The 19,774-nt window shown below is 33.3% G+C and overlaps 1 protein-coding gene across 1 annotated transcript; it reads right to left on the bottom strand.

The window, feature by feature from the left end:
• Nucleotides 1-1,960: 1,960 nt before the first annotated feature.
• On the bottom strand, nucleotides 1,961-18,470 carry LOC128548786 (alpha-2A adrenergic receptor-like). Its single transcript, XM_053524247.1, has 3 exons — nucleotides 18,353-18,470; nucleotides 3,137-3,233; nucleotides 1,961-2,759 (listed from the first exon to the last, which is right to left on the bottom strand). The coding sequence occupies exons 1-3, from the start codon at nucleotides 18,468-18,470 to the stop codon at nucleotides 1,961-1,963; spliced, it is 1,014 nt and encodes a 337-aa protein (XP_053380222.1).
• Nucleotides 18,471-19,774: the final 1,304 nt, after the last annotated feature.

The raw sequence follows: 19,774 nt of genomic DNA, 5'->3' as shown, positions 1-19,774 counted from the left end.
AGATTTCGTGTTAACATGCCAGAGGTCCTTTCAATTTATACTGCGTATAAGTTTACATAACCAAGTAATACTTGAAACACATAATTGCATGCAGGAGAGAAATATCACATATAGATCTGAAATACTGCTTTTTTATAATGAGAGCGAGGACGCGTCACCCGAGAAAATATCTAAATACAATATTTGAAAGAAAATGTGAATTTGAACGGTGATAAAACTCGTTTCATTTAAGATTATTAAAACACTCTTAACGGAAAAATCCTCATTTTAAAAGCATATGTTCTATCAAAAATAAATTTTGAAATAGAGATCAGAGGAATTCTGGATAATTACAATAAAGAAATTGAACTAATTATGGCATTCATTGGCAGCAAGTATCACATGACAGATCGATCGTGAAAACGGGGTTTTGAATTATGTGTAGCATCAAAACAAAAACATTTAAGCAGGTTTAGAAATAAAAACAATATTTAGAATAATTCACTCGGAATTACAAAACAGGAATTCGTCTGGAAAATACTACTTGCACTTTTCTGCTTTGTAAATGTTCATCTTTAGGAAATGTTAAAATCATGTAACATTAGCGATTTCTATAAACGAGCGCTGAATGAATGTGTAAAATTCAGACAAAACTTTCGCCCCACAACTATTTCTGATATAAAATATATGTTCTTATTTGGACATAACGAGATAATATGTCGAGGGAAACCTATATTTTTAAATCATTTTAAAAAGTGATATTATTTCGTTGAAAGATATCTGGGATCCGATTCTGAATGATTTTATTACTGCAGAACATCTACTTTCAAAATTGAAATACTAGCAAAACCGGATATCCGAGTGCCATATTATCAAAGCTAGTATTCCTCTGAAGTACATTAAAGCTCTTAAAGTAAACTACTATAGCAATAAAAAGATATACGAATTTTTTGTCTAGTTTATATTTGATGAATAGTAATCGTAAAATATTAGATCAAACACATTTGAAACACAAATATTATCTGTTAGGATAAGAAAGAAAAATCTATTACAAACAGAAAACAAATGGGAGAACTTGTTTGCACGTGATCACCATGGAAAATTGAATAATTGTTTTCAAATTTCAGTTTCTTTTTCTTCAACAGTAGCAAAACAGTTTCAATGGAAATTTTTACACAACGTTATATTTACAGAGCATAGACACAGTCTTATGAAATTATCAAACGGAATATGTAATATATGCAAAGAACACAATGAAACTTTAGTGCACCTAGCGTGAGAGTGTTATTTTGCCCAAAATAGGGACTCTTTAAAATATGAACTTGAACGAATTGTTTAAATATGTCAACATCTGTGATTCTGCTTTTAAATTTACTGTTTGTTTCGGATATTATGATGACAGGCAAGAAAACAAATAGATTAATACGTATATATATGAAACAAATGGGAAATTTGGAAATATAGAAACAATTTTAAATACAACAACAAGTATCAATCAATAAGAAGTTTTTATAAACAAATAGATAGAAAACTTAAAGAACAAATAAATAGCAAAGTACCGATAATGAAAAATACAGTTATTAAAAGCTATCGAATCCATGTCGGATACATATATAGACATATAATGTTTCACAATATTGTGTATAATAAAATATTTATAAGTTTAACAACAACAAGAAAAAAGAAACTTCGTCAAATTATACTTGCCATTTCGTTTTCGAACAAGTTCTATTTCACTGGCGAAGAAACTGTTGTGTTCAAGATATCATTGAATCTATTATTCATATGTTCGTCTTAATTGGTTTTAACGTCTTCTTTTTATGGCTATTGTTTGGTAAATGTTAATACCTTATAAAAAATGGGGTTATCCCTATTGGGAGCCCGGATAAAAGGATTATTAAAACATCTTACAGTAACAGTTATCAAACAAATTAGCTACAACAGTTAACATTTATACATATCAGAAGAGAAGATAATAATTCTATACTTTTATTGCGTTCACAGACTTCTTACCAAAGGAGAATTTACCAAACCACATTTTTATGTAACGCCTGAATTTTGGATTGAAAATGCAGTAAATGACTGGGTTGAAAGCGCTGTTTAAATACGGTAGTTTTAAAGCAAACTGAATTCCAGCACTAAAATCATACTCATTTCCAGTAACAAGAACAATTCTTATAAAGATTCTTATTACAAAGTAAGGAGTTAAACAAAGAATAAAAATCATTGACACTGTAATCATCATTAGCGTCAGATTCAATTCTGATGGTTTCTTGGCACTCGTAAATTCAAAAGTTGGTTTCTTCGTTTGGCTGGCTGAACTGTTTACCTCCTGTTTTCTTTGCTCAACGTTAGATTTGGCTATAACATTCTTATGTGTTTCGTGTGTATTGCTATCAGATAATGACCTGTCATCAAATTTTGAAGTATTAATGTCTCTGCTATTATAATAGTTTACAGAATTAGTATTTTCGTCTTCATCTACAGAACATATTCCGTTCATTTTTCTTGGTTCTGTCACTCTTTGTTCTCTTTGTGAACGATTGGAGACAATACCCATTAAAATTCTTCTTCTGACTATGGTATATATAATTTTTGAATATGTTACCACCACAGTTATCCAAATCATTAATATCAGTATAAAATCAATAATATAGAAAACTAGACCGACCAGTTTATACTCCTGTTCTTCGCGTGCAGCACAGTAACTCCCAACAACAGTCTCGTCCATGTTTGGAACGGTAACATTTACATTCACAGTATCAAATGTTACCAACAGCCTACCAGAAAGCAATAACGAAATAGATATGATTCCAATGACTAAGTATTGTACAGTCGTTACTGTCATCTGGTTACTTAGAGGACTACAAATTTTTCTATATCTATCAATCGAAATGGTACATAATATGGCGCTTGAACAAGCACCAGTCCATAGTCCAGCAAAATGTGCCAATTTACAAAGGATGATTGGAGAATATCTAACATTCATTACCATCTCGGAAATAATTGGAATCGCCGTTACATTGGTCGCTAAGTCAGCAACAGCTAGACATATTATCAAGATTACTGGTGTTGTATGTTTGGATGTTTTAACATAGAAAACAATAGTAAGAATGTTGCCAATAATGCCAATAAGTATCAGCGCCCATAAGCTCACCATGACAGGTAGTAGCCGGATAGAAATTCCCCATTGTGCTTTCCGTAGAAGTTCATCGTTATTCTCTGTGTTGTTTCCCATTTGAACACAAGATTATCTGAAGTGCATTAACACTTATATCCTTTTTATCTCTGAATAATAGATAAATGACAGTTGCGCCAACATTCACTATTCAAATGATAAAAGGTGTTAATGCAAAATGAATATTTCTTATAATCTTTAAGAAAACTGTTTACTTAATCTAATTCATACCTTTTTGAAATTATTTGTCTGTTACTATGAATGAAAATTTATTTCGCCTTATTTCAAGCAAATATTTGCTTATAATAATCGTTATTGTCAAATATATCCCAGCGTAGTTACAATGAAAAGAACATTGAGAAAATTGTACTCTTCTAAAATACAAAATCTCAATTGTCAGCTTAGATTCGTATTATATTCACACAAACATCTGAAGCAAACCGATTGATAAACCGATACTGGAAACAAGGAGAAAGGAGGGAGATCAAACAAGTATAGTTTTTTTAAAAAAAGCTAGAATGTGGCTCGCTTGGCAATTGTTATGAGAGAGCAGGTATGGAGCCCAAAGTGATATGCCATTTTTTTGCATTATAGTACTTCCTCAATTTTAGACAAGTGTCCACATAGTCTCGATGCAAATTTTGTCATCACTCATTATTACCACCAGTTAAAGAAACAATCTAAATCATCAAGCCTAAAAATGAATATAAACATGTATCCAGTCCCTGGAATATTTCCGGTGTTGAGATATCCTAGTAGCATTTGTTTTTAATACTCTAGCTTTTAACTGCTGAGTTACCCAAAGTTTCCCTAACTGTTAAGCTCGTTTAATTAGGTAGAAGTGACTGATGCAAAATTCTACTTGCGATAGATTGGTCCTTTGCGTGTCATATAGCTCTTTTTTGTTCATTAAAGATGACCGCGACCTAATAGGGCAGTATGGCTTTTGTAAACCAGCTTTTGATTCCTCACTTTTAATAAACGAACTGACATTGTGTTTTAGGTTGCTGGCTTGCTCTTGTAATTGAAGACAACGGCTGGCAGCCAGGAATTGAAAATATTCGGCGTTTTAGATAGTTTTCACAGTAAAATCCTATCGTAATACTGTCTCAAGGAGGCGAGCCAGCATAATCTAGTTACCACTGGATGAAAGTTAAATTTTATACGATTATTATCTACAAAAAAGTAATCCTAGACCGTTTCTGTAATTTTAGCTCACCTGAGCACAAAGTGCTCGAGGTGAGCTATTGTGATCGTTCACTGCCCGCCGTCCTTCCGTCCGTCCGTCGTCCTTCCTCCGTCCACACTTTTCTTTAAACAACATCTCCTCCTAAACCTCTTAGCCAATTTTGATGAAACTTCACAGAGATGTTCCATGGGTGAGCGTCTTTAACCATTGTTCAAAGAATTGAATTCCATACAGTACTCTGGTTGCCATGGCAACCAAAATGAAAAACTTTAAAACTCTTTTTGTCCAAACCAACAGTTCATAGGGCTTTTATATTTGGTATGTAGCATCCTCTGGTTGTCCTCTACCAAGATTATTCAAATTTTCCCCCTAGGGTTAAATATGGCCCCGCCCTGGGGGTCACATGGCTTACATAGACTTATAGAAGGAAATTTGATAATCTTCTTGTCCAAAACCACAGGTCCTAGGGCTATGATGTTTGGTGTGTAGCATCATTTAGTGGTCAATCAAGACAGTTCCAATGATCCCCATAGGGTCAAATATGGCCCTGCCCTGAGCGTCACATGTATTACATAGACTTATAGAGGGAAACACTTTGAAAATCTTCTTGTCAAAAATCACAAGGCCTAGGGCTTTAATATTTGGTGTGTGACATTATCTAGTGGTCCTCTACAAAGATTGTTGAAATTATGCTCCGGGGTGAAATGAGGCCCCGCCCCGGGGTCCAAGTTTTTACATTTCTTGTTTTTGAAGCTACAGCGAAAAGATATGGACCACATGTTTAATGTTTGATACAGATTTCAATACTCATCTTGAATAGTCTTAATCATGACCTACTGACCTACTTTATCGTTATTGAAGTCACAGTATAGAAATTTGGTCCACCTGTATATTTTTATGCATATTTATTTCAATACTCATCTTGAATAGTCATAATCGTGACCTTCTGACATACTTTCTTGTTTTTGAAGATACAACATGGAAATTTGGACCACATTTAGAACTTTTGATACAGATTTCAATACTCATCTTCAATATTATAAACCCTGAACTACTGACCTACTTTCTTGTTTTTGAAGCTACAGCAAAGAGATTTAACTTTTTTTAAATCGGCTCTCAATTATCAGGGAAAATTAAAATCCAAAGACGAAATAGTGTTAGTTTAAATGCACCCCTTAATTGCAAACCTTAGCTCACTATCTCAAAGGTCAATGTCACACTATGATCAAAGATCATGTCATTTCTTGTTCGAGCCATAACTTTGTTATGTATGGAGCAATCGTTCTTACGTGGAATAAAGAGTAACCTTAATGAGATGGGATATTGCGCGCAAACCCCAGGTCCCTTTCTCAAGGATCAAAGTCATAATTTGAGGTCAAAGTCATTCAAGAACTTATCATGGCCATAACTTTGATATGAAGGGATCAGTCTTGTTCTGAGCTCATGTTTTGATTGGCTGAAATATTTCAGTTGTTGAGACGCAGTGTCAACAAACAGCAGGCTAGACATTGTTGCCCTTTTGGAAAAAACGTTCTGATACGCAAACCCTTGGATCTTGGAACTGAATGCAGTAAAAGGCATCGTTCAAATAAGTATGGAAAATTTAAAGTCAATTATATTCCATCACTAATATCATACTCATTTCAAATAGCTTAGTGATAGAGTTCCCGCTTTCAGGATTGGAGGTCATGGATTCGCTTCCTGACCGCGTCATGCAAAATACTTGAAAATAGTAATTGTAGTTTCCTCGCCCGGCGCAGTTCATTAAGAGGATAGTTCTAGGGCTAGTCAGTCCAGTGTCAGTATTATGTGACCAGGTGGAATATCATGTAACATGTCTACGGCATGATATTCCAGCAAGGTTTAACTGTAAAGTAGGGCATCGATTGCGCTCACCGCTGCAATAGACACCATCTGTTATGTGACTGAAAAAAATGTTGAAAAAGACGCCAAACCCGAACACACACACGCGCGCGCATGCACGCACGCACACATACACACACATGTCGTACTTTCAGCTAATTGTGTGCCGTCTAACTGAATGCGCAAATCAAACTTACAGCTTCAATATTCACCTAAAAATATTTACATTCCCCCATTCGTTCTATTGAAAATTATGGCGTTCATTTTGTCAGTAGGTGAAACTTCCAGTTCGAGAAATCAAATCATAATTGATGGTTTTCCCTAATTCCCGAACGGGAAACTTGTTACTAAATATAGTACTTTGCTTCCCGAATCATGTCATTTCTTGACTTATTTCCATCAAAAGGTTTCGTGCATAAGACTATTCATGGTGTCATTAAATGAAAAATGCCATTTTGAACTTACATACTTTATCTAAATCTTGTTTAATGCCTCAATTTTATTTAACTTTCATATACCTGAATTTCAAATTTCCTGCAGGAAAGGTAACGTCCCACCCGGGAAACACAGATATGTATATTTACATTGAATTGAATTCAGCCAGAATTAAAACCCCTTTTTCACTCAGAAAATGTAATTTTATTTGGTTTTCAGGGTTTTGTTTAGGCACGTATTAAAACTTTTAATGATGTATACTTAAGAAATAATATATTTCATCTAGTGATTTGTCGCTGACTAAATCATTGTTTAGAGTTCAGATTCTAAGGAATTATATTAATATAATAATACGCATCTGAACGACAAACAATGATTTTATTGAAGAGCAAATTACTAAGTGAGATATATTATTTCGATTCTAACACGTTACCAAGGAATTTAAAGTACATCCTTGACGGCATTCATTAAATGTTGGCCCGTTTTCAATCGGTTTCTTTCCCAGCGCGCCGCTATGCCGTTTGACGCTATGACGTAATAATTGTGACGTCAGAACAGTGAACTGTTGTATAATAATTCACTGTTTTCAGCCTTCTTTGTTTAATAGGAAAACGAACCATATCTTGTTAGAATACTGCATAAAATCATTTCCGGCCAGAATAATCTTAAACAACATACCATTTTAAACAAGAAATGTTTGTGTATGAGTATAAACTGTGTATTTGTCAGAAATAAGTGTTCAAGCATCTTGAAATATTATATTGTTTTGGAAATTTTCGAGTAGGTATATGTTAAAAATGTTTTATTAGTCTTATTTGTGTCACTTAAGTACTCTATGAAAGATAAGCATCTAATGAGCTTCCCGATTGTTCGGGAAGTTTTAAAATTAAGTAATTTCAATGTTGAATAAAATTATTAGGATATGTAAAACACAGTAGTTTAGATATATTTCTCAAGTTTATAGTGGTGTTTTTCATCTAATGATACCTATATATTTTCATGCACCTGACCTTTTGAATTAATGATTTTACTTTCCGAACCGGAAGCAAGCTACTTTATTTAATATCAAGTTTCCCGTTTAGAGAGTAGTAAAAACCTAAGTGGTGGCATGACTTTCCGAACGAACGGAAGTTTCCCATACTGTTTGATTTTTTTTTTTGGTTGGATTAAACGTCGCACCGACACATGATAGGTCATATGGCGACTTTGATTGAACCGCACAAGGAAAAAGCAACAAAGTTAACACTGCTTAGTGCCGCCGTAATGTTAAATTTATATAAAGAAGCATTGTTTACAAATGAAAAGGAAATATAATGCAAATATATGTTTTGCAAATCATTTGAATGCCACTCATTTTTTTCAGGGTTCATGCAAAATGAACGACAGAATAGGGTCGGCAAATTAAACATGAATCGGATTCGCAGATCATTTCCCATGGACTCCGAAAAAATCATTTTTAATTGTGTTTCGTCTGCTTTAACTGAACAATAGTTGCTTCGTTTGCAAGTATTATTTTGCGGACATAATATCGGGCTCCGATGATTATATTTTGTATAACACTTACCTAGTTGTACGCAAAAGTAGGAGAGTTCAGATATGATCTTTAATCACATCGTGTAAAGTAATCATATGATTCTGTAATGGTTTATAGAATATTAGATCAAATAAATAGATCTCAATGTATACAGTTTATATTTGCTTACGTATTCAGGAAAATGGCGTCATTGACCAACCTTAATTACTGTAATTACACCTTTACTGATCTGACCATTAGAATACTATAATAACACCTGTTCATACATCTGATATTTTGTTACAAGCAAAAAAATGTAACATTATCTTCAATATGAAATCCAGAGTTATCCTTCGCTTAATTGTCGAAATTTAAAAAGTTAATTTTAGGCGAAAAATATGAGAAAACATCTGATGCAATGATCAAAGGTTAATCATGCACATAAGAGTATAGTACCATTATTGTCTTTGCTATGAAAACAAACGATTCTGTTAGTTCTAAAAACGTTTTCATTTTCCACTCGATGAAGACAGTTCAAGGAAAATAAAGTAATCGATAACTTTCCTTGTAAATGCCTTAATAAATACTTATTTGAGCAAGAGTTCTCATTGCTTGGGAAAATATCTCAACATTCATTTTTTGGCATAAAATGTGTTATAAAATACAAATTTAAAATAAATGTTTGTCATTATTTCAAAGTACTTGGAAATAGATTTCTAGGCTTTATTTCCAGTGCTTCTATCTTTGAAACGTTTAGGTTCTATCTCTATATGATGCACATGACTATAAAATTAGTAGTTAATCACAGGCTTTCCTTCACATTACATTACAACTGGTGATGTACTGTAAATTATTAGTGAGACTTTTCTCTATATCAGTCACAGTGCCAAACTTCTTTCTTTTCAGAAAAAAAAATATCTCTTTTGAAATATATATATATAGAGGATATTTGTTTGTTTTGAGTGAATATGGAATATATCTCTCTGAGAAGTGAGAAAATTTCAAATATTTTCACGAGCGCGTAGCGCGAGTGAAAATGTGAACATTTTCTCACTTCGAGGTGAGATATATTCCATATTCACGAAAAACAAACAAATTTTCTTTTTATTTTTATGCTCAATTACGTTGAGATGTGCATTTTGCAACAATTTTTAATCTCAGCGCGGGAAACAGACGCGCGTAAACAGACATGACGTCAGACGTGTTGTGACGTTAAAAAGACGCACACAACATAAAGTTCCATTCTATTTTATGTTTTGCTGCATAACGTTATGAAATTCTCATTAAGTAAAATGATTTGAATCGAGAAATATACTATAAAGAACAAAGTGCAACTACAATTTTCATCCTGTTTTAAGCAAATAATTTAAAATTCATACACAATGTATGAATGGGGGCGGAGCTATATCTCTCACAGTGTGAAAATATGGATTTCATATTTTCACAGTGTGAGTGATGAGATATGAAAATATTTAACTTATAGAATACAGTATTTCATTAGATAGCATAAAATAAACATATATATTCTTTAGTTACCTAGACGTTCATCACAGGCTTTTCTGATATGTTGTATTCTATATTATTGTAATTTTATAGTTTGCATACATATTGCATTGTAACAGATACGTATCTTAATGTTATTCATGCTTTATGTGGCATTTTTATTAGATTAGAAAGTAATTAAATGAGTTGTTTCTTCATGTTCTCGTATTTTTGTTCTCTATATTTTATTACTTTTAGATAGTACTTTATACTACTAGTATGAATACCAATCTCATTGAAAGCATACACTTTATACAGAAGTGTGAGTTGACATGTATGAAAACAGTTCTGCTTTTTACACAAAAATATATTTTTAGAGAGTTTTTAAACGTTTTATAATCTTACTTTCCAACGCAAATTATCAAATTAACTGTCATTCGAATCTTTTATAGGTTTTTATCCCATATATTACCAAGTTTCTATCTCTTTTCAAATATTATAAAAACAGACATTCTGACCAGTTTTAATAAAAACCATGAAAAATATGGCATTTACAGCTAAATTAACAATTGTTTTCTATGGTTTATCCTTAGAATCTTATGAAGTATGAGACCTGGTTTTAGGCTGGCCCGGCTTCATATACAATAAGTAGAAAGTACTAATACAATTGAGATTTTCCCATAGACTTTCATTTTGATAACTTGTGTGAAGTCCAAATTTTTCAAATCAGTCTAACAAAAAATCAAGCACACGATTTTATCTTTTTACTTGCGGAATGTAATAAATAAATTCTGAAGTCTTGGACAATTGTTCTACATTGTATATTTTTATCAGAACGTGCAGAACTACCTTAATAAAACGTAAATCATAACGTATAATCCTTTATCTGAATAACACAGAATAAAGCTTGCACCGAGATACTGGAAGGAAAACAAACTTTTGCTGTAAAATTTGTGACAAAAAAAAAGTTGTGACAAAACAAGGATTTGTCCATAGCCTCTAATTACGAAAACCTTGCAACAAGTCCTAACTTGCATTTGTGTAACCGAATATTCTTTTTATGTTGTTAAAATTCAAAAACCAAAACAGGGTTAAACCAAATTCTGCATTGTAGATAAAAAAATTTTCTCAACGCGCAGAACTACCTAGAATAATATCACAATAAAAGAGCTGCCATTTTTGGCAAAATGACGCGATTCGTTCATTCCTTACATACATGTGTATACCTAACCAAATATGTTGTTTAAAATCATATTGTTGAAGTAAAATAATGTTCAAATAATCATGATAATGTATTTGGTCAAACCATAAAGGTCTGATCATTTATATGTATTTTTTTTGTCCATTGGGAGCTTAATTGATATGAGATTTTCACAAGACGTATTTGCAAATTTGATTTTCCCATCCTGGTTGCCCAACCAAGATAGACTTATTTTAGCATAAAGATAAATTTGATAAAACTACTTATCTTAGGGAATGATATGAATATAAGAATTATTGAATTACATTTCTCATTTACAACTGCATAGTTAGCCGAAATTAAGCATTCTCATAGCAAGTGCGTCATTGAGCTTGAACACTAACTCCAGAGCAAATCAACATCCATCGAAATCTTAGGTCAAATATAAAACATACGCATCTCAATATTTGGAATGTATTGAAATTCCAGTGAAATGATTTATAACGTGATCTCAGCTCGGTAAATATAAGCAAGGGTGAATAATCTAAACTAAAAACATGATCGAATAACCAGATGAATTATTTTCCTTGAAGCTGTGGCCATGTCTGCTATATTCTAAAGGACAAAACTCAATGGATTTGTCTTCATTTAGTTTCGAAACAGGTGTTTTATGGAATCTCGTGTAAAAGAATACTTACGTTCTGTTTTTAAACTGCACTTCAGTTGCTATTGAGTATTGTTTAACATGCAATATGTTATAACCGAAAAACTGTTTACCTTTAACTGGTTGAAGAATACATATATTGAAAATAAATAAATAATAACAGAACTTTGATAAGGACTTTGCTAGCAAAATTTAAAAAAAACATAAAGGGACACAATATTTATATTGGACATTTTAAACAGAAATAATTTAGTGGGAAGTATGCAGTCACATCATCTCTTTTACTGAATGTGTAATAGGGTTATTATAACAGTAGCTTGATCTGGGATGCAGTATTCGGTTCGAGTGGATTTTGCCAGATCGGATCTCACGAGGCGCGCAAGCGCCGAGTGTGATCCGACCTTGCAAAATCCACGAGAGCCGAATACAAAGTCCCAGATCTGGCTACTGTTATAATGACCCTTTTATTATATATCTTTACCATTTTGATTCTTGTTTTGTTCTTGAACGAAATCTTCAATGTTTATCGATATTAAATGGACCGAACTTATTGAAGTTTTTATGTGCGCTATTTATAGTAATGTGTCGGATCATGCATATTAATGAAAATAGTCCGGCAGCATGCAATACGGAAGGTACAATACGGAATTTAAAAGGCACAATACGGAATTTTTGTCTGTCTCTTTATATTTAATTGTGAAATACAAGCCGATTTCTTACAGAATTTAAATAGGTATATAATAAAAAGGTGTATTGTTTCTTATAGAAAAAAATGCAAATGATGATATCACATGAGGAACCCAATTCTGCCGTCTGCGACACCCTCCCATACCAGAACAACTTAATGTTGGCGTAATAACTATATTACAAAAGGACCTTTGAGAGACACTTCTGACAAGAAATTGTGTCACTTTTTACCAACATAAAGCTACATTTCAAATAAGTTGGGAAATATCAAACAGTAGGCGTTTCGTGATTTTTGTATTTACGTTGTTTGGATTATGATTCCAAAGTGCATGCACAGATAATAAGCAAGTTTCACGTATCACAAAAGGTCGTATTCAATGCATATTTAATGAATACTAATGAATGGATATCAAAACATTTACATATTGGTTTGCAAAATGAAATACATTTCATTAAGTTAAATGGGGTTTATGTTCTTTATTTTCCTAAGAGTATTAAGTGTATTATAATCTCGCAAAAGGCGCACTATTATGAAATGACAAAATGAATAAATGATGTGACTGAAGTATTCCTATACTTATAATTGGTATTTTCTTGAGTTCTGATTTCTTTTTCACTGTCCGTTGTTAGTTTCTGTGAAAAGGCATTTATGTCATTATTTCTACGAATAAAATTTGCTGTTTTGTAATTCAAATATTCTTTTTTATTAACGTTCCATTTCTGTTCTAGGTAAAAACTCGAACTAAATTCAAATTGAACTGTAGTTGATATATAAAAAATCAGTCACTGGATAAAGAGTAAAACACGATCTACAAATACTTAACCCGAATACATTAACCTAGCGCAATTATTTCCACAAGATTTAAATAAAAGCTTCTCTCTTTTTCATTTTACTAGGAAAATGTGATAGCTTCGCAATATACTTAAACAAAAACAACTTTCAAGTGAAAACTTAGTGACCTAAAACTGGAAATAACATTGAATTAAACTACAGATCTAACGAGTAATTAAAAGGGCCTACGTTTGCACTATTAATGTGACGCTTACGCTTGTAGCTCGTTCCTACATGCTCTCCTGTACCTGCATCTACACTATTGCCATGACGCTAAAGCTTGTAGCTCGTTCCTACATGCTCTAGTATACCTGCATTTGCATTATAGCTGTGACGCTAAAGCTTATAGCTCGTTCCTACATGCTCTCCTATACCTGCATTTGCACTATTGATATTACGCAAAAGCTTGTAGCTCGTTCGTACATGCTCTTCTATACCTGCATTTGCAGTATTGCTGGGACGCTAAAGCTTGTAGCCCGCTCTATATGATCTGCTATACCTGCATTTACCTTATTGGTGTGACGCTAAAGCTTGTATCTCGTTCGTATATGGTCTCCTATACCTGCATTTGCACTATTGCTGAGACGCTAAGTCTCGTAGCTCGTCATTCTTGCTCTCAAAGACCTACATCTGCACTACTGCTATGATGCTAAAGCTTGTAACTCGTTCGCTCTGGTCATCCTATACCTACCATTCCACTGTTGCGTTGCTGAAACGCTAAAGCTTGTACGTGATTAGTTTTGGCTCTCCTAGTTCTACCTAAGCTCTTTTGCCGTGACGCTTAAGCCTGTAGCTCGTCCATTCTGGCTCTCCTAATTCTAAACAAGCACTATTGTTGTGACGTTAAAAATTGTAGTTCGTCCGTTCTAGCTCTCCTAGTTTTACATAAGCAGTATTGGCTATTGCGGTGAGCTTGAAAACTCTGGCTCAGCTGTAACTACATTTGCACAATGTCAGTGACGCTGATGCTTGTAGCTCGTCTGTTGCTATTGCTATGACTCTAAAACGTGTAGCTTATCATTTCTAGCTCTACTAGTTATACATAGGCACTATTAATGTGGTGCCAAAACTCTAAACTCTTCCGCTCTGGTCCTCCTAATTCAAAATAAACACCATTTCTGAGATGCGAAGGCTTGAAGCTCATCCGTTATGGCCCCCACCACCTAGTTCGTTCAACATACTCACTATTGCTGTGACTCTTTAGCATGTAGCTCGTCCGTTCTGGTTCTCCTAGTTCTATAGAGTCACTATTGCTGTGACGCTAAGGCTAGTAGCCCTTTCGTTCTGGTTCTCCTAGTTCTATATAAGCACTATTGCTGTGACGCTAAGGCTTGTAGCTCGTTCGCTCTGGCTCTCAAATACCTACATTTGCACTGTTGCTGGGTTGCTAAATGTTGACGGTTATTAATTCTGGCCCTCTTAGTTCTTGGACGCTAAAGCTTGTAGTTCGTTCCTTATGGCTCTCTCAGACCTACATTAGCACTATTGCTGGGAAGCTAAGTGAACATAGTAATTCAAAAGTATATTAATTAATCAGCATGTTCATCCGTTGCCCTACATGTTTGTTTTAGTAGTACATTATGATAGAGATAATATAATTCACAACACAACGTTTATTTTACGCAGCACCTTGAAATGTTCGCTGTCTTCATAGCAATCCAATTATAACCTGTAAACATTATTCAGAGACTGAATAACAGCCACTCCATACACTAGATTAAATATAATGCAAACATTAGTTTCTCATACTATATGTATCATATGTACATTCAAGAATCTTTGGTATCTTACTACTATGTTCCAAGTACTCTATCATTAGGACTGCCCAGAACTGGGAAATGGGTTCAAAATTCCGATCATTTAAGTTTTATACTTCTGTTCAGTGTACAACTAGATCAGAGGTAGTGGTGTTGGAAGAGGGTGATGCCTATAACGTACAAATTGATACATACTTTGAATTTAAAAACCAAATTATGAAACTTAATAATCAGTTATAATGGTTGTAATAGTAAAGATTGATCTTAATACCTAGTTAAACATACTGCTCAGGACAGCGGTCTTGGTTAAGTATTGCCCAATATCGATTACCTTACTATGTACAGGTTAATACCTCGTATCTCAAGTCATGCTGTCATCGGAGTAACAACACATGATTTTTGCATGTATCCCAAGTAATTGTTAATTAATGTCTTTCATCCAGCTGTTTCAAACAGTAGCTGTTAAAAGACTTGATTCGTGTGATTCTGACAATATTTCAACATGTGTTGACCCAAAAGTATTTGTTGATCTCCACAATTATACAGAACGATTTTAGAAAAGTACTTAACAGTATGCGATTCACATTTTAAGGCTTTTTATCACCAGGGGAACCAATGGGTAACGTTATATGTATTGTAAGCATTAATTGCTATCTCATTATTTCTATCCTTAAATTAATTGTTCACAAGTCTCCAAAGACATCTTTAATTACATTATATATTATCAGACTCTTTCTAACTTATTTCAAATAAACATTAGGATAATAGAAACTAAAATGCTTTCGTGTCGAGGGAATTTATGTTCAGTTTTCCGTAACGACAAACTCCGTGTTTTCACGACAATTAGGTGTTTATCGATTTTTTATTATATTATATATATGAACAGAATTGTATAATAAACAAGTTAAAAGGCGCTTTACTAGCACAAAGGCAACTACAAAGTGTTGCCAAGTTCATCCTCTAGTGCAATCTGACCACAGGGACAGAACGAGAGAAAACTCCAAAACAGAGAATAAAAATCCATTACATGTACATGCATAACTATCTAGCGGACCGGGACTAGTTCTTCGCGAGTTAACAGTCAGGTTCTTTCCACGTGCCCGTTGTATGGCACCGATACATGCTAAAACATATTTCCTGGGAAGCACAGGTACTAGCCTTTCAGTTAGGCAGGAGACACACAAAAGCATCTAGCAAATTTACAGTGCCTGTATCGAAATTTGAATCACTAGCCCCAATTTCACGAAAAAAACTTAAGTGGTTACTTAGTTAAGTCTGTTATTTTAAAATCATGCTTTTGCTTAAATCATTGTTTTTAATATTGATTGTTTCTATAACAGTGTATTTACAGCTAAAATATACTACGGTAAGTAACAGCTAACGTGTACTACGGTAAGTAGTATTTGCCTGTAGTACTTATTTTAGTCACCCAAATATGATATTTCTATATAAACATGATATAACAAACTTAAGTATTTGCTCAAGTTTATATCTTTTTTCAATACTTTATTTTCTGTAAAATTCAAAAGTATTGTGTTTTAAATAGTCATATATAATTCTGATATAGATGAAATGTCAACATTGAAGATGCATAAAGAGCAAAAAAAAAGCATTTGAAATAACAGGCTTAGGTAAACAATTACTTTAGTTTTATATAAATTATATAAGTAAATGTCACTTTTAATTAGCTAATCGGTGCCTTTAAAATAGATTGCGCAATAATTTTGTGAATTGTGTTCAGAGAAATACCAGAAAATTGTTTGTGACTAAGCTTTCGAGAATCAACTGTTTTATTATTTTATGTGAACGGGTTGAAAAAAAATCTCACTAAAACTACAAGTTATTATGTAGAAGTACACATGCACATGGTTAGATGGTTAGGTAACAGATGGATAAATATATGTAATACTGGATATACACAATTACATGAAGCAGAGAAATTTCATATATAAACCTATGTTTCTAAGTTAACTCTCGAAAATAATGGCGGTTGCCAAAATTTACATTCAGTTTCACTGATGAACTATAAGTCGTTTTTTATTCACATATCAAAATCATTAACGACTAAATTTGTCTCCATGGAAGTTAATTTGTTAATGACTACAATATATGAAATATATCGTACACTGATCTTCTTTATTTACATGACTACTTATATCAATCACCGGTCTATAGTATGTGCTTTTGAACGGTCTATAGTTCAGCGCTAAATTTTACTGGACTTAAGACAAAATTTAAAGAAAAGATATGAAAATTTATTTATAATGCCATGCAATAAGATACTTTTTGAATGGCTTTCCGGTCAATGATGAAATCGCCTTCGACTATGGGGCAATAGTTTTGGCCTGGCAAGTTATTTTATTTGTCTATACTAGAAACAGGCCAAATTGTACAAAATATGTTCAAAAACAAAGAAGTTGGAATAAGAAAACACATAAAAGATAATGATTTGTTGTAACTCTATTTCATTACGTACACTGACTTCTTGCCAAAGGAACATTTACCAAACCACATTTTTATGTAACGCCTAAATTTTGGATTGAAAATGCAGTAAATGACTGGGTTGAAAGCGCTGTTTAAATACGGTAGTTTTAAAGCAAACTGAATTCCAGCACTAAAATCATACTCATTTCCGGTGACAAGAACAATTCTTATAAAAATTCTTATTGCAAAGTAAGGGGTGAAACAAAGAATAAAAATCATTGACACTGCAAACATCATTAGGGTCAGTTTCACCTCTGAAGGTGTCTTGGCACTCGTAAATTCAAAAGTTGGTTTCTTTCTTTGGCTGGCTGAATTGTTTACTTGCTGTTTTCTTTGCTCACCGTTAGATTTGGCTATAGCATACACTTGTGTTTTGTGTGTATTACTATCAGATATTGATGTGTCATCAAAATGTGAGCTATTAATGTCTCTGCTAAAATAGTGTCCTGAATTTGTTATTTCGTCATCATCTACAGAACATTGTCCGTTCCTTTTCCTTGTTTCTATTCTTCTTTCACCTCTTTGTGAACGTATGGAACCATTGCCCATTGAAATTCTTCTCCTGACTATGGTATATATAACTTTTGAATATGTTACCACTACAGTTATCCAAATCATTAATATCAATATAAAATCAATAAGATAGAAAACTAGCCCGACCAGTTTATACTCCTGTTCTTGGCGTGCTGCACAGTAGCTCCCAAAAACAGTCACGTCCATATTTGGAACGGTGACATTTACATTCACAGTATCAAATGTTACTAACAGTCTACCAGAAAGCAGTAACGAAAATGATATGATTCCAATGACTAAATATTTAATAGTCGTCACTGTCATCTGTTTACCTAAAGGACTACAAACTTTTCTATATCTATCAATCGAAATTGTCCATAATATGAAGCATGAACAAGCACCAGCCCATAGTCCAGCAAAATGTGCCAGTTTACAAAGGATGATTTGAGAATATCTAACATTTATTGCCATCTCGGAAATAATTGGAATTGCTGTAACACAGGTCGCTAAGTCAGCAACAGCTAGACATATTATCAAGATTACTGGTGTTGTACGTTTACATGTTTTAACATAGAAAACAACAGTAATAATGTTACCAGTAATACCAATAAGTACCAGTGTCCACAGTGTCACCGTGACAGGTAGTAGTCTCATAAAAATTCCCCATTGTGCTTTCCGTAGAAGTTCGTCATTATTCTCTGTGCTGTTTTCCATTTGAGCACAAAGGTTATCCGCAGATTTCATAGCAAGTGCCTCAACATTTTTATCATTTTAATCTATAAGTATCGGTGATAGATAAATGGCAATTGCACGAATCTTCAAACTTTAAACCATAATAGGTCTGTTCAGGCAGAAATAAATATCACCAGATTTTCTTTCAGACTCTCAATTTTCTCTGTTCCTCTTCCGAAATATCTGCTGCAGCTGACTGTTTAATCTGGTCCATACCTTTTTGAAATAACTGGTTTGCAACTAAGAGCCAAAATTTATTTCGCCTTATTTCCATCAATATAATGCGAGTCAATATTTGCTTTAGCCCTGTGGTCAAACACGTGTATAAAGTGATATATCCAAGCCTAGATACAACGAAAGCACATTAAGAGAATCGTACCCTTCGAAAATACAAAACCCCAACTGCCGGCTTAGATTAATATTATTTTCAAAGCAGCAGCTTTAGCAGGCCGATAAAAGCGATATTGGAAACAGGGGAGATCAATATAATCAAGTTACCACAGGATGGTTACAATTACATATACACGTGTCAATTACATTTTCCAGAAGACTTGTTTCTGCAATGTAACATGTTCATCTCATTAAGAAAATGTCATTTAGAAACTAGCATCGTCATTCATTAAGCACTGATCATTTTCTTTTAGATCAACATGCATGCAATACGAAGTAAACTTTTATACAACTATAATCATTGGAAAACATAATTTGTCATTGTTTCTGTGTCACACTTTCGGAGCACCTTGGTGACTATCTACGTTGCTAGTTAACAGTCAAATCATGACATCATCATTTAACAATTTGGTCTTACTCATCCATATAAATATCAATATGAAATTAAGGTTTTTTTTATCTATGTATTTTATGTACGTTTACTTCAAAACTAAGATTGCTAATTTTTTAGGGATATGAAAACGAAAACATCGAAATTTGCTTAATTGTCCTGATTTGTTATAAATTGTACTTATATACTGTTGTGGTATTCAGCCGGCAAACCTACTTTTTGAGAAACAGCAAAAACACTATCATTTTCTTACATGCACCCATTGTTATATATTTCCCTACAATTTTAGGATTTCTTTTTAGCTGCAATCGACTTTTCTCCATACCCTATTATTTAAAAACAAGCAACAGATTAGAAAGACACATCATTTACAAAGAAAAGCAATTCATTAAGTGCATACTTGCATCTTTCACTGGTGTAAACATATACAACCACTTCATTAAGAACTTTTAATGGCTTTGACTATTTCTGTAACCATTAGCCAACATCATTGGTAAAAAATATT

This window comes from Mercenaria mercenaria, chromosome 15 (assembly GCF_021730395.1).
Source record: "Mercenaria mercenaria strain notata chromosome 15, MADL_Memer_1, whole genome shotgun sequence".
Lineage (NCBI taxonomy): Eukaryota > Metazoa > Mollusca > Bivalvia > Venerida > Veneridae > Mercenaria > Mercenaria mercenaria.
This window is presented reverse-complemented; position numbering and strand designations above follow the sequence as displayed.